Source organism: Bemisia tabaci, chromosome 4, assembly GCF_918797505.1.
Source record: "Bemisia tabaci chromosome 4, PGI_BMITA_v3".
Classification (NCBI taxonomy): Eukaryota; Metazoa; Arthropoda; class Insecta; order Hemiptera; family Aleyrodidae; genus Bemisia; species Bemisia tabaci.
In genome coordinates this window covers 40,165,908-40,182,560 of record NC_092796.1, presented here as the reverse complement: position 1 = coordinate 40,182,560, position 16,653 = coordinate 40,165,908, and the positions used below count along the sequence as shown (strand labels likewise).

At 37.9% G+C, this 16,653-nt stretch overlaps 1 protein-coding gene across 1 annotated transcript in view; it reads left to right on the top strand.

Annotated features, from left to right (window-relative positions):
* The window catches only part of btv (dynein cytoplasmic heavy chain beethoven), an 87,135-nt gene that overhangs the window by 67,138 nt on the left and 3,344 nt on the right, over positions 1-16,653 (top strand). The window contains exons 57-67 of the mRNA XM_072299625.1: positions 39-196; positions 1,131-1,326; positions 1,650-1,886; positions 2,339-2,564; positions 3,311-3,510; positions 6,136-6,259; positions 6,817-6,911; positions 10,436-10,645; positions 11,808-12,004; positions 12,726-12,927; positions 14,545-14,732. Of these exons, the coding sequence (XP_072155726.1) occupies positions 39-196; positions 1,131-1,326; positions 1,650-1,886; positions 2,339-2,564; positions 3,311-3,510; positions 6,136-6,259; positions 6,817-6,911; positions 10,436-10,645; positions 11,808-12,004; positions 12,726-12,927; positions 14,545-14,697 (1,998 nt within the window). The 3' untranslated portion in view covers positions 14,698-14,732. The remainder of the gene's footprint in view (positions 1-38; positions 197-1,130; positions 1,327-1,649; positions 1,887-2,338; positions 2,565-3,310; positions 3,511-6,135; positions 6,260-6,816; positions 6,912-10,435; positions 10,646-11,807; positions 12,005-12,725; positions 12,928-14,544; positions 14,733-16,653) is intronic.

The following is a 16,653-nucleotide window of genomic DNA, read 5'->3' as shown; positions in this document are numbered from 1 at the left end:
ATCCCAAGTTGTTTTAATTATTTATGTTTTTTTTACAGAACACTCTCCCCAATTTGTATTCAACTCTGCGATTAGAAGAGGAGGCATTGTGGCGAGAATTCATGACAAAAGGGGATGTCATCAAAGTTCCTCCCCATTGTACAGATATCAGTGTCAGACGTCCAATTCTTGTTAATTGTCCAAGCATTAAGACCAGATAAGCTTCACTCCACCTTAACCAGCTTTGCCCTTCAAACTTTAGGTAAAAATACAAATCTTAACCCTTTTTATATTATAAGTGAAAATTAGAGAGTTCTTGCTCAAAGTTACAGAGCATCCACATGAAAACTTCTGATATCCTCTTGGAGGGTTTTTTACCTGGAATCTAAAAAATTGTAAAATCAGGAAATTCTACACTTTTGCCCTGTCTCGAACATGTTTTGAAAACTACGCAACTTTTTTCTGATTTTCTAATAAAATTTGTTAAATGCATGGTCAATCTTTCCTCAGTAGTTTCTACCTTCTTATTACTGTTACAATGAGGATTTTGCTTCTACACATGTTCTTCACAAGGTTTCTTCTTTCAACTCGCTTTTGCCAACAAGGATTGTGATCCAATCAGCAGGTTTCGAATGTAAAGAAAAATAATTAGTAGATTGGTGTCTCAATCAGACACATGGCCCTTTATATTCCTGAGGTTTAACCTGTGTTCCTGAATAGTGATTTTTTAAAATTTTGTCTATACTTGCTGACAGATGTTATGCATTTGTTACTAGTGAATTTTTTTAAACAATGGTTGGTTTGGTGGGCCAGTGTCGGGTGGTCCGGGTATTGGCTGGAATATGGTGTCCCTTGAGCTCACTTAATGAGTTTATTCATGTCAACCATATTACCGCATATGAGCTGGTGTATGAGCAGTGGGGGTCTGGTGGCATAGTCGCCGAGCTAATCTTCAACACTTCCTTATCCCCGCGGAACTTTCGGTACATCTTGAAGTTCCGCTCCTCTCCTAACTCCAATCCTACAAATGTCCCCTATGTGTTTAAGCAAGACCAGTCGTTGGCTTTGGAATGTAAGTATAATGACTTATCGCTAGCAGGTGAGGTCTCAATTCATATTCCTATTTCTATTTTGTATATACTGATTGACAGACTCACAGGTCTCCTTCTTTTTTCTCTGTTAACAGAGTTACAGGTTCTCTCTCCACCAATGTTCAGCTTGAACTCATTGCTTGCTGAGTCGAATAATTTAGACCCAATTTTGTTCATCATTTCACCTGGTTCAGATCCTTCATCTACACTTAGAGACCTGGCATCCTCTATCATGTCGATGAGTCGCTATCAAGAGGTATTGTAAACTGTTTTATTCAATTTCAATGTTGAAAAATTACGTAGAAGCTTATAATACAAATGGATGGTGAAACTATCTGACAATGTATCTTGGTTTGCTACGTCGGAGACTTCCTGTCATACTTTTTTTTTTAAATTCGTCAGGTAGCCTTGAGGCTTTCTCTCACCCTAAAACTCCCTTGCATTATGCTTGAATGGCTCCTTTACTTCTCCATCCAAGGCACCGTGCAAGTTCAATATTAGCTCAATCACACTGGGTGTAAGTATACTCAATAAATAAATCTAAATAGGTTCTTATGATTATTATTTTTTTTATTTCAGATCGTTTTAGGGCAAGGACAAACTGAAACAGCTGTAAAAAGTTTACTTGATGCAGCTAAGAATGGGCTTTGGCTTGTCCTGAAGAATCTTCATCTTATGATATCTTGGCTTCCTATCTTGGAGAAAGAGTTGAGACAATTAGAGCCGCATCCAGATTTCCGTCTGTGGCTAACGTCAGAACCACATCCAAACTTTCCAATTTTTCTAGCACGAGCTAGTCTGAAAGTAGCATATGAGGTAAATTTACCATTATTAATCATTTCAGTACTACCAGTGCTAAAAAAAATAAATATCTGTGGACCTTTGTAATCTTTTTTCTATGGTGTTCCTTCAAGTTTGCATCAGAACTCGATGTATTTATCAATGAAAAAGGTATATTTTACGTGAAAAAATCATCTGTAGCTTTGCTTAATAATTTACACTACTACCATGTAAATCTCATAATCAATTTAACAAAAAACCATTGTTTTATTAGAAATTTTAGAAATAATTTAATATTTAATGATGGTTTTAGACACGAACTTATGGAAAGAAAGTATCCTAATTTGTAAATTTCAACAGTTAATATGTGTAATATTTACCTATCCTTGAAGTTAGGGTTTTCCCCTGTTCTCCCTACATTTCTTACTTTTTTTTTATATATAAGATCTAAAACCGCTTCAAAATTAAAAGTTACTTCTTGTTCATAGGCTCCGCCTGGTGTAAAGAGGAATTTGCTGCAGACATTTAACTCATGGCTTCATGTGAGGCCAAGAAATCAGGAGCATGCTGCAGCCATGTTTATTTTGGCGTGGTTTCATGCAGTTGTACAAGAAAGGCGAACATACATTCCACAAGGTTGGGTCTCTCATTATGAATTCAAAGATGCTGATCTCCTAACTGCTGTCAACTTCCTTCACAAAAGAATCCAAGGAGGTACATCTCTCAAATTTTTATTTTCCTTTAATTCCTTATTTTCACTTCATCAGAAACAGTTGGTTGGAGCTATTTCTCTAATTTTCTTACTTTACGTAACTATGTGACAAAGGATAGCTTTTGAATGAGAGATATCCCAATAGTTGTTGGAGACAGAGTTGAAGTGTCTCAATGTCATTTCCTTGTATGAGTAACTCTATTACAGTTACAATCCAAAACCAGAAGCGCTAAGTGTCCTTATCTACCATAAAGGTTTTCCAATGTATCTCAGAGCTGAGAAGGACATTTTGGGAAAACGAATACACTTATTAAGATCTTTCAAGAGCCTCTTTCATTTATTTTAGCTAATTTTTACGTGACAGCAATTTTAAACAGAATTTTTCTAGCTCATACATCCAAGATGTTTGTGGTTTCTTGAGTGCAACTATTGCTGATTTTTGGATGAAATGATTTCAAAGTCAGAGTTTGAGAACATAGAATGTACTCAGTATTCCGTGGTCTGGTAAACCAGGAAAGTCAGGGAATTTTGCTACAGCAGCGTTTAGTAGAAGTCAATGTGATTATAAAAAGAAAAAAGTCTAAGTGGATGTTTTGTTCAAAGATCAGGGAAAGTCAGGGAATTAAAAAATTTTGGAGTCAAAGGAAAGTCAAGGAATTGGAAAATGAAAAAATTATGGAAACTCGGAATGTAGCATTTATCAGTTATACTCATTTTCTCATGGTTGATCTTCTTTTTTTTCCTCCAGATGAAAGTCAAGGACTGAAATGGGAGTATTTAAGGGGCCTTTGTCTGGATAGTATTTATGGAGCTCGAATTGATAATGTTTATGATCTCCGCATTTTATCATCCTACTTGAAATCATATTTTCGATCCTCTGATTTGAGGAGTAACCCAGTCTTCAAGAGACTTCCATACTTCTCCATTCCAGCCAGCTCTAATATAGCAGTATGTAATTACTCTTCACTAGCACTATTTTTATTCTAAGATATTATTCTGCTCTTGATACACTCTAGGGAAAAAGCTCCTTATAATGTTAAAAATGAACTCTCAAAAAAGAGGAAGTACGCAATCATTGTCAAAATAACTGCTTTCCAGTTTTTGATGCGGAGCAGTCTGTCACTGATCAAGGATCAGTTTGTTTCAGGATGACTCTCTCTTGATATTTTGCCTATCTGAATTTTGCCTGGTCAGATTTTCATGGTTTACGATTATTCGTATATGTGCTTCTGGTTCCAATCAGCGTCAGTACTTGGTGTTTCTCCGTTTATGAATGAAAGAAAAAGTTATTGCTTTTCATTTCGTTAGTAAAGTTTGCCATCATATATTAATGATGTTGAGTTCACCTTTTTGTTTCTATAAAAAATGCCACCATAAGAAACTGGTTCATGACACATATCGACGGTGAAAGTCGGCAATCACATAACTCTGTTTGCGACGTCGCAGACTTCCTGTCATACTTTATTTTTTAAATGGAAAACTACTCAACGGCAATTCTTTAAAACTGTCATGATTTTTCTTCTCAATACGAAGAAAATTCTGCAAAAACTTCAAGGAATAATATCAATTTGTTCTCCTTTAAAAAAATGACGTAGAGGCGGAGATTTTCAGACACCGCAAACGAGTTATGTGATTGCCGACTTTCACCGTCGATATAAACTTAAATTTTACTTAGCAGGATTGTGGCACTCTATTTCCAAATCATTGGTAACTATTCAAGGGAAAAGGGACATTTGTTCCAGGACCCACATTTTTCCGGAGAACGATTCTTTCAGGTCGAGATAAAATTAGTTTTCCACTATAAAGAAATATTTTTACACCCAAAAGAACCAAAAAATGAACGTATCTTACTTTTGTCGTGTTTTGTGAGAGCTGGAACATTCCTATTAAGAATTGAACTGGACAAGGTGGTTAGTTCACGTTTTGAATTTCCAGCTAGAGATGGCTTCTCAAACCTTTTATAACTTCATGGAAAAACCATGTCTTCAAAACTGGTTATATAAATGTCGCAGGCTAAAGGTCAAATCCGGCGTTTAGGCAAATGCCTAGGCAAATGGTCAAGTTTAATCGAAAACGTAGATTGGCTATTTGCCTAGGCATTTGACTAAATGACGAGGCAATTACATAAAAGCCTAGGCATTTGCGTAAATGCCGAGGGCACGTTAGGCAAAAAGGCAAATGATGTTCCTTTTCAGGCAAATAGTCAAAATCTGAGAAAAAGTCAATTTGCAATAATCCAAAAAACCACGGCCAAAGAAAAAAAGAAAAAAAAGAAAGTCTGTACCTTAAAAAGAATGAGGCAGTAGCGTTACTTGTTCGAGCACGCGATGGGTTGGTGGCACTTGCTGGAACATTTTCTCTGATTTTTGAAGCAAGAACATCGTTTGGTCGCACATTGATTTTTACTGGCTTGGCAATTACACTTGACAAAGCCTTGCCCTTCAAATAACGAAACGCCAGAAACTGCTTTCGGACCGACACTAGCTTATCCCTCGGAACCTGAGATATTTCAAATTTTATTGCCTCTACTTGTTTTAATTCTTCCCGCGAACACCAATTTTTGATGACACCTGCGGGTGTTCCAATTTGGTAAACATTATTGCGGACGTCAAGAACAATTCCTTCGATGTTTTTTGGGTCCAACGGACCACGATCAAATTTTGAAATGTTCAAAATAATTGTATCTTCCACTTTCAAAGGTGTGAATAATTTCGAACTTCTTTCTGTCATTTTTTGAGCTGCAACTTTTTGTCGTAGATGGGCTTCCGCTCTTGTTGTGCGTATTTCTGCCTCGCCATGACAATACTTACAAACAAATGGTTGGTCGCCGTCTTCATTACCACACTCTTGATGACATGAATTATCGCAAGAGCTGCATTTTTTTAAGCTACCAGGCTTTTGACAAGAGGAGCATTGAGGTTGATCACCACACACGTTCTGAGTAGGCTCGGAGCTCGACGTTGCAGTTTCAGCTACTTTGTGAGCCGGGCTGGAGCTTGGTGCTTCAAGACGACATATTTTCTGAGCAGGCTCTGAGCTCGACGTTGCAGTTTCAGCTACTTTGTGAGCCGGGCTGGAGTTTACTATTTGCCTAATCAGCCTTCGGCATTTGGTCAAATCTTCAGGCATTTGCGCAAATGCCTAGGCAATCGACGAATTTCAATGATTTTTACCATTTCTTTTCTATTTGCCTAGGCATTTGCCTAAATGCCGGATTTGACCTTTAGCCTGCGACATAAATACAGCCCTTACACAAAAATGTAAAAATCTTTGGTTTTTAAAAATGAAAAATACTTTCTGTTCAGGAACTTAGTAAAGCTTCTCTAGCAACTTTGGTGCACTCTGAAGGAGTGTTGTTGAAATAAATGTGGTCAGCATTAAAGCACAAGGTGCAATAGCCAAGAGAGATACGCTACTATTGCAGGTGTCAACAATTTACGGGCTTGCAGACCTGTACACTTAAACCTCACTCAGCCAGGTCATAAATGTTCCCAAGTAGAGACAGTCTTTTTCCAAGTTATCTTATGAAACTGTTTCATCACACGCTCTAGCAGTTATTAATCTCTTCTCTAGGACTACATTGCTGTTTTGAAAAAATTACCCGACACTGATGATCCAGAGATGTTTGGTCTGCCTGTAACCATTGATCGATCGTGGCAAAAAATCAGAAGCACAGAGGTCATTAATCAATTGAAAGGTCAGTCACAAAAACGTAACTCTTCACAGCTTGATATTCGGAATGATACACTGATCAATGAATCATAATCTGAAGTTCGGCCCCTAAAGAATGTTTAATTTTGAACAAAAGAAAACTGGACATTAAGCATTGTTATTTGCGTAAACAGTCACCTGCAACTAGATTACACTGAAGTCTCCAACTGTCTAATAATGTCCTTTTTTTGTTTCATATCTTTATTTATTTATGTACAATTTCAATGAGAGGTGAGAATCCCATCAACAAACATAAGAAAAAAATATGAACTTTATTTTCTCTTCTGATTTGACCCAGAAAATTTTTAATACATCCAATATTTTTCAAGATTTTTTGATGAGAAATCATGTCTTGCGATGCTTCCACTCCTACCCTATCCAGTGTTTTATTTTTTCACGAGAAAGTCTCCATTGGTCACAATTGTGAAGGTCTCATCCAGTCATTATAAGGATTCAATTTTCCAGCTATAGTTGAAAGAATTCTCTTATTTCCCTTTTTTTAATTGGCCCTTAATTGTTGCAACTGTTTAAAAAATGTTCTAGGTCTGACAAGGAGAGCAAAGCAGATTGGTGTCAGCCAAGAGGATTGGAAAACTCAGCTTTCACCCATCTTAAACCTATGGAAGAAGTTAAATCAGGTATAAGATGATACAAACTTACCTAAAAATATTATGTTTACTACTCGGAATAATTTTTTGAAAAATAATTATCTTTCTGTGTAAAATGTATCAAAATTCTGAGTTGTTGATATCGAATGATGCTCAAGGAGGCCCCAGTTTCAATAAAGTCAGCCCCATCAAAAAATGAGTCTAGGGTATAAAGATTAAAGGTAGTTAATCCTTCATTGTAAATTGACCACAATTTTCATTGAAAAAGGGCCTGTTGCAAACTGTAGTTGCCTAGAGCAAAAATGAGAGTTGTTTTCTATAGAAAGGTGCTCAAAAATCATGATGAAAGCTTTGGAAAAGTCTGAAAAACACTCATAACTTCACAATATGCGTTTTTTAAAGCTTCCTGCTTCAGCAACGACACTATGGCACAGGTGAACATTTCGTAAGAGGAGTGGTTCCATCCACCCCTTGCGCCCTAGGATGCTGCGCAATATTCAACATGGCCGACACTAACCTGTCAAAACAAACGTGACGAGACAGGATTTTATCAACCAGCGTGTTTATGTTTACATTTTCCTTGCGTTGATGAAGGAAGGCCATGGTGCTTCCTCACGATTTGAGCGCGGAAGCATCAGCCTTGTTGAATATTTTGTAGTATCCTAGCGCGCAAAGGTTGGATGGAATGACTCCTCTTACAAAGTGTTCACTTGTGCCCTAGTATCGTTTCCGAAACAAGAAGCTTTAAAAATCGCATATCCTATGCATATTTTACCCATATTTTTTACGCAAATCGCGGAGTTAGGAGTATATTTCAGACTTTCTCAATGTGCTTATCGTGATTTTTGAGCCGTTTTCCACAAGAAATACTCTCTTTTTTGCTCCAGCTGAAGTTTGCAATAGGCCCTGTAAAAACTTAGTTATCACTTAACGGTAATACACAAACTTCAGTGATGGCTCTCACTAGTGTGGATGTTGCTGTTTTCAATGTAACTACTCTTGTGATGCCATCTGATCCTGGGTGAAGTTTTTGTATTCTTGCTAGTTTCCAAAACATCGGGTGTGTTATCAGGATAAGATGTGAGAGGTCTTCCTATTAAAAAAGAGGTTTTCCTATTATTCTTGCTCTTATTACTTTATACAATTGCGATTTGAATATTTTTATTGCTGACTCCCAAAGTCCACCATGATGAGGAGAATTGGGAGGGTCGAATTTCCATTCTGTCATGTAGCTGTGTCATGTTTTCTGGTCCGTTCCACCAAGTTGTTGAAAGTTTCAAGTTTTCAGCAGTTCCTCTCGAAATTAGATCTGCGGAAGATCTGGATCTTAGTCCCTCGGAATTGACTGCGACTTTCTGCGCTCTACCGACTCAAGTAAAAATGAACGTTTCTTTAAAAACTCAAGCAGCTCTTGAAGCCTTGGGTGATCTTTTGTAGGCACCACCTTTTCCCATTCCGTCAGTGTGCTTTGATCGAATTTTGCAGTTGCTAAATGAACCACTAGTGGGTCCCAAGAGGTAGTATCCACCTTCAAAGCATTCAGTGATTGTACCGCCTGATTGATTTTGTTGTGTATATTTTCTAAATCTTTTGCTGTTAATGTTTCCTTTTTCTTACAAATACATGTGGGGAAACCAAGATTGACTATCGCTTCGCAATGATTGCGTATTATTATCTTCTTATTTTCGAATTCATCTCTCAAAGTTTGAATCGCAACTAAATAATTTGCTTCCGTGAAGTCGATGCTTCTGATCAAAGAGAGGGCTTTTCCTGATAAAGACGACCGTAAATAATGAAATTTGATGATCTCCGTTAAGTTCATGTTTGAATGAACTAAAGAATTGAACATTTGGAAAAACGAAGGCCATTGCTCATAAGCTCCAAAAAAGGTCGGTAATTCTGGTGGTTTTAATTTAGTTTTCAAAGCCGTTGTAGGTTTGGCTACTGGAAACACACTTGGTTGCGTCTCCAACAATTCTTTAGCTTTTCCAACAGTTTCATAGTAAGTGCTTTCAAACTTATCAAAGTTGTCTTCATCAACATGACTATTATTTCCATATAGCATATCAATGCTTTTTATTTCACGCAAAATTTTGAAATAATGTGGCAACAATGCCGCGGATTCATCATACCGCGCTTTTATTGCTGAAAGTGAGGAAACATCACCTTCCACAGATTTCTTAAAATTCAACAGCTGACGCTCCAATTGTTCTTTTGAGGTTAATAATCCATTCAACTTTTCATGATGATCAGTATTGGGAAGCGTTGGGCTGATTCGCGAAGCTTTCGATGCCTTGACAGTTCTTGATTTCTTCATTATTATTTTTTAAGAACCGCACTTTACCGCTTTCAACGGCATTACAAATCAATAAATGGATTTACACAATTTTAAATTATCAAATTGTGCAGTCTAAATGACATTAATCCATCATCAAGCTTGCCTGGCAACAATGTACCTAGCAATGCGTTTTTTTTTTTTATTTTAGAATTTTCGTTCGTGTCGAGACACCGCCTCTGTCCGATCGAATGAGAAGCCTAGGCCCAGGTCTTACACAAGTATTGCAAGGATAAGAATGGAGGCGAAAATATCGCTCACTGCAATCTTATTTCTATCCAAGCTTAATTCATGAGTTCACATCGGGAATGGAGGCGAAAAATATCGCTCACTACATTCTCTATGATGTAGCTTTTAAGCTCTCAGTTTGTATGCGACAATATCGCTTACTGCATTTATATTATTATCGAATGGAGGCGAAAACCGCTCACTGCATTCATATTATTATCGAATGGAGGCGAAAACCGCTCACTGCATTCATATTATTATCGAATGGAGGCGAAAACCGCTCACTGCATTCATATTATTATCGGATGGAGGCGAAAACCGCTCACTGCATCCTCAATAATAAATTAGTAAGAAATGCTCTTGTCAAAGTGTTAAACGCAACGTCTACTTTTACTCTCTTATTTTTTTTTAGGTTATCTCAATTACAAACATTTCATCTTCACTCTAATTCCTTATTATTTTTCACTTTGACTAGAGATTTCGAGTATATAATCACGTCGAGGTCACCAAATGGAGCTATTTTCAATAGCTAAACTAATCAGTAAATAAATAATCTCAAATACCGGAGGAAACCAAACTGGATCGCAGTAACTTTTTATATATTAACAGCATATACAGAACAGCAGGGAGAATCACTAGGCAACTAAAAACTATACAGTGTTGTAAAGTTTTTACAGGCCCTTTAAAAACAACAACAATGAAGGATGGATTTCTTTTCGATAAAAATTGCAGAATGCTCATAAGGTTACCTTTTGCTTCCTTGCTACAATGCTAGTTACAATTCTCTAATTTGTTGAATGATGCACGCTTCAGTTGTATCTGTACTTCCTCAAAAAAAACCATATTCACCCACCCTCTTTTTTCCTTGGATTTGCCAGTAAAAATCTACCTTTTCGGTTCCACTTTGGCTGGAAAGCGTTTTTTAAAATCATCTCTGGGTAGTCAAAAACCAAAAAAAAATATAAATCTGTCTATTTTTATTTTGTTCTAGGGACTTGGATTTTTGCAGATGAAACCAACGAACAGTCCTAAGGGCCAACTACCACTTATTGAGGAATTCTTTTTTAATGAATTGGAGTACGGCATTATGCTCATCCACGAGATACATAAAAGTTTAGCGAGTCTTAGTCGTGTCATTAGAGGTGTGAGTCAGCCTTCGGCTCGTACTGAATCCCTGGCTGAGACTTTAGCCAACTTAAAGGTAATTTCAATCAGTTGATTTTAGATCTAAAGGGGTCTTGAATGATTTTGGAAGCAGTCACGGGGTCATACAAGTATCATGCAATGCATTGTCTCTACCTTTTTGACACTTTTTGGTCAGGCATTTTGTTACCTGAATACCTAGTAACGCACAAAGTTTGAAGAAATTTGTAAAGTTATCGATCAAAAATACACCAAGCTTTTTAATTACTCTTGAAGTGATCATCCTAGGTTCAGATGTGAAGTTTGAAGTGATAAATCATGTTAAAAATTTGGGCATACTTTGAGTCTCATTTAACATGAAGACAATTATTGTCCCTGCCCATGAGACAAAAGAACCATTTGCAACACAAAGAGAATGACAAAATTCAACGAAATAAAAGCTTGATCCGTGGACAGAGGGTGTGTAGCGTTTTATTCAATGTCCTCTTTTTCCAGACAAATTCTGTTTTCATTTCTTCAAATTTTGTAAACTTCTCTCTTTTTTTCTGCAAATGATTCTGTAAATTTACGAAGCCAGGGCAACCATCTTTTTTTGTTTATCTTAAAGTAAGCCCAGTTGTTTACCTCATAGGTTTGACGTATCAACTGCAGGGTGTCCAGCAAAATGTTCCTCTTCTTCTCCCCGACTTTCTAGGTTTCCTCTGATCCTTGGATTTTCCGTCTCTCTGACTTTCCCTGATTCACCCCGACTTTTTGTTCCAAATCAGAAAAAAAGTCACAAGATTGGTTTCCATAATGATTCGGAGTCGCAGAGTACTCTAGTGCACTGAGTCAGCGGCTTAATATATATATCAGAAGAAACACAAAAATAAACAAGCCTAGATGCTGATCGTCGTTAAATAAAATTAACTAACTAACTAACTAACCCAGCGCAAACTATCGGTAAGAATCAGTAGCTAGCTCAAATTTCCGAAGTAGAAATTCACCGCAGACCAGGAGAGTGCGCATAGTGGCTCAGCATCTGAGGACTGTAAAGTTATGCCAGAAATCGCATTTTTCTGCACTCTGGGTTACTTGTTTTATCACATTGACTTCTCCGAAATAATTTCACCGTCCTAACTTTCCCGGTCGCTAGGCGCCCTGATCTGCTAGTCTGAAACTAGACAGTGGAATCACAGAGGAGTAAAGATGAAGTATTGAAATCTTGAATTCATTTTCAGGTCCCCTATGATTGGCACCAACTATGGGTCGGCCCTCAAAATCCAATGAGCTACATTCGGAGTGTCGTAAATAGAGCAAGTGCAGTCCTTCGGCTTAGCTCTTTGAAAGCCGATGATATTTTAAATCAGCCCTTTGATTTAGCTGATATTTATCATCCAGCCACGTTTTTCACTGTTCTTAGGCAGCACTCTACCAGGTGAGTCAGGTGGAATGAATATTAGCTGTTAAATTTTTGCTCATCAATGTGATTTTTTCCAGACCATCTATAAGATTTTTTTCAAACAGCTGACATCTTGGAACTCATGTTTTATGTTTTATTCTCCTTGTAACAAAGGGCTCGTAAATATATGAGTTTTCTTTTTATCCTTAGCATTGTCTAAACTTACAATTTGAGTTTTATCTATTAATACCTACTTATTCATCTGCATTTTCCCATCTGAGGAACAGTAAAATGGCAGATAGATAAAAGGCATAGTTTTTGCAGTAGCTAAGATGTTTTAAATAAAATTTGTTTTAAAAGAAAACAAATCAGCAGGAAATCGGGAATCAGAAGCATCAAATCAAAGTGTGCCTTCACATTGACAATGCCTCTTAATAACGGTATGTGCAAGCACATCAACCAATCTGTTCATAAAGACAGCTAGACTAAAATTACTCCGTTGAGAGATTTTTGGTGGCTGAATTGCATGTAGGCCACCATAATATGGAGCCAATTTTTCTCAATTTTCCAGAAAACAGGTTATTCCTTGCATCAAATTTAGTTTTTATAATTTCTGAACATAAGGAAATTAGATTCATTGTTTCTGAGGAGATCTAAGCAAGACTTGTCCTCTAAAATTCAGCATAACTGACTCTAGTGTTCTTTTGACATGAGGAGCCATCATTTAAATTCTTGTTTTACTCTGCACACGTCATAGGACCTACAATGTAGCTTTTGACGAATTAATCCTGAACAACAGCTGGTCTAAAAGTGACAGGAAGGACAAAGAGATTTCCGTGAGAATTACAGGACTCCTGTTGGAAGGTGTCAGATTTGATGGTCGCCAACTGAGAGAGAATACTGTTGACTCGCCAACAGTTATGGTTGTCCCTGACGTCACAATTGCTTGGACCCTCAAGGTATATTTATTCATACTATGTCAATTCTTTTGATATTATGAAAGGGTTTTGCGAAATGGGCTCAGGTTTTCCCCAAATGTTATAAATTTTTTGATATCTGATTTGTCCGATACTTTTTGAACCCTTTATGACATATTGTTATTTATCTGCAACAACAAGCTTATTTGCTTTTCTTTTTTAAGAATCGAACTATACCTCTGTGGCATGATGTCGCAAATTTGATAAATATTTTCTTTCTTGAAAAAATGGTTACCTAAATTTTGAAATTTCAAGGGAAAAATTTGGGACTCTATGCCCCAGTATGCTGTAGTTTTCACAAAAACTACAGCATCGAATTGTGTCCCCAAGAATCTGAACCCAAAATTAATTTATGCCCTAGAGGATTAAAGTACCCGAAGGAACTCAAAGAAAAATTTTGGGATATTTGATGATAGGGAGTATAATTTTTTTCTTTTTAAATAATAAAAACATCTTCGATCTTCTCAGTCTTATCAATCCCCAAGTGCCCCTATACTTATCCATATCATCAGAAAATTTTAGAAAGTAAACTTCCGTTTTTTGGCAAATGGTGAATTTTAATTTTTTAATCCCTATTAGAAAATTTTCCTTTCATTTGGATGTATTTTAATCGAAAGAAACTTTCTCCATTTTGTCATGAGCCCTTATCATGTATGTGTCTTTATTGTTCCCAGAGCTCAGTTCACAATGGAGATGTGTAGCTACTCTTGATTTAAATATGTCCATTTATGAGTTGAATTTGGATATTTCCAATGAGTCTAGTTTGTTCCATGTCATATTTTGTGAGAAAAAGATGAGGCATTATGTATTGTTATGCTTGAATCCTGACCTTGCAGAGTGGTTGGGTTTACTTAGCCTCTTTCGGTGAGGAGTGAGGGTTACAAATTGAAGAAAAAGAAATCGATGGCCAAAATGCGAAATGATGTATCTCCGTTTGTGACGTTGCACACTTCGTTTCATATTTTATATTTTCTTTGGAAAATAACTCTACATAATTTCTTGGAAACTTCCTTGATTTTTCTTCTCTATTAGCAAAATGTATTCTGCTTTAATTTCAAGCTATGAAGTTGGCTTGTTTCTCTTCGAAAAATGTAAAAGAAGCGGACATTTTCAGCCCCCCCCCCCCCCCACGGTGGTACGTGGTTTCGCTCTTTGCTCATCAAAATGTAATACTGTCTGATTCTGTAACGAAGACCTTATCATAATTTTTGGGATTTTATTGCGGCTCCCAACAAGTAGGCGAAGCACCGGGATAATTTACGAAGAAGCACCGTCAGTTTTCAACGGTTGTAAGTGGTTCAGTTCATTTAAATGCCAATGGAGGGCTTGAAGTTTATTTTCATCAGACAATTTGAGCACTGAACAAGGCAGATCATTGCTTTCCCTCACAACTACTTTCTTAGAACCACAAACTTTTATCCATCGTGTTTCTAGTTTGATTATATCTACTTTGGTCATCAACATTCATGTATGTAGTGATAAGAATAACTCAGTTTTGAGGTTTTTGGCATTAACTTCCCTTATCCTGCTGATTATCACCTTTTCTTTCAGTAATTCTTGCAGCTCACCACAATATAATGTTTGATGGTTGAATTTCAGGTCTCGTCTGACGAGGACGACAATCAAGTTTCATTTCCTCTTTATATGTTTCCGGACCGCGAGACTCCTATCATCAACATCAAAGTATATTCACGTCCAGAAGAGGTGGACAAATGGATCCAGACTGGAGCTGCATTTCATTTGCGCAACTAAGATATTTTAGTTTTCCAACATACACACATTATTCATAGTCCAGTCAATCTGGCATTTTACTTTGCGAAAATCTGAGGAGAAAAAAGTAAGACGGATTCCTATGTAATTTGGGTCGCTGAATCCGAATCTGATGTTTGCCAACAAAAATTTTGACCGGAAATGGCCGCCATCTTGAAAAAATGGCGGAAAATCACGTTTTTTCCCCCAAAATCCCCCAAAATCTCACTTATTTTGGGGTTTTCGACAAAATAAGTTATCTTCACTTTTAAAGTACGTAAAATTTCCTATCAAACGGCTTTTAGATTTTTGAAATCGAACAATTAGGGTAAAAGTTATGGGCGATCGCGTTAGGGGTGGTTTTAGGGGTTGATGAATTTTTCACCAAAATTGCTGCGTAAAAACGCTGTAACGCCGTTGGAAGTGAAACAAAAATTCCGAAAATGGTTTGCATATGTCCCCCTGGGTACCAGTGACTCTCCGCCATGAAGAAATCCCCCACCCCCGCCCCTCCCCCCGCGCCCCTCATTCAATGTGCACTTTTTTCAATTAAATCACACTAATTACAGATGCCGAAAATGTATGCAAAACCCTCATGGATCACTTGGTTTTCCAACTCCCATCACCCCCCTTAATCCCGTTATGACCCCCCTCACCTACCCCTCCCCCGTCAACCCCCTCCCCGCCCCTCCATCCCTCCACCCCAAACCCTTATTAGCCATGTAAGAGCCACCGAACCGATTCTGAAAGCAAGATTTTTTTTTTTTTTTTTTTTTTTTTCACAGGCGGCGAAAATCTTTTAAAGACTTCATCTTAGGCAGCTAGGAACTCAAGATGGATGTGTGGGATTTCCACCCACTAAAAACCCCTCCGCTTTGAGTGAGCGAATTGAAAAAAAGAGCACCGAATGAATGTTGTCTTGAATCCCTGGTAAAAATTGGCAGTAGGATCTGTGTTCCAAAATACTATAGACCTACAGACGGCTGTCGGTTTTCCTATAGCTTCTGTGGCTGACTATGCAATTTCTTATAGCCTTTTATAGACCGTGGCAAAAAAGCTACAGCAAGGCTATATACTGTATAGCCTGGCGATAGGAACCATAGCCCGGCTTTATATTTTTTTATCGCTTCGTGTAGCCCGGCTGTATAATTTTTTATCGCTTCGTGTAGCCCGGCTGTGTGAAATTCTTCGCTCTCTACAGCCAGTTAAATAATTTTCTATCGTCTTCTATATCCAGCTATAAGTCAGCCTCAGTGGTGTAGTGGTCAAGGCAGTTCGCTGCCAACACTGAGGTCCCGGGTTCAATCCCCGGAGGTGACTGATATTTGAGGACACTCAAATATCAGTCATCGTGACTGTGGATGACTATGCCACTCCAATACCCTGACCCTTCGAGGTTACAGGGTGCGGGAGGGACATAGTCACCCAGTAAGTAATCCGTCTGCACTGTTCGACTGGGTTGTGAAAAATCGGTAATCACTCGTAGTGTGCGCGACTGCCAGCGCTACCTATCAGTGTAGATTGCAACAACACAGTCCAACTCGGTGGAGGCATGGCCGTGCTCCGAAAGTCCGTGCTCTGCAGCGTCTGCCACAGTCTTTGATAAGACCTTCCGTTGGCTATCAGACGGCCGCTGAGCCTTGCGGGAATATAATTGATACTCAATGTGTCAATAGTACGAAGATAAGTTAAGGAGTACGGTCCAACTTCGGGGTGCACGACGGCAGTTGCCAGTTGCCTTGGCCCCTTGAGGGCGCCTCGCCGGCCAGCCCGGCCTTACTTACTTACTTACTTACTTACTTATATCCAGCTATAAGAATTCCTAAGGTATTTTGAATAACGCAGCTCCTATTGATAATTTTTACCAGGGATAGCTTTTTCTCTATGACATTTTCCATAAATCCGCTCAGACTCGGTAAATTCGGTATTTTAATCAAATGTCCATAAATCCACAAAAAA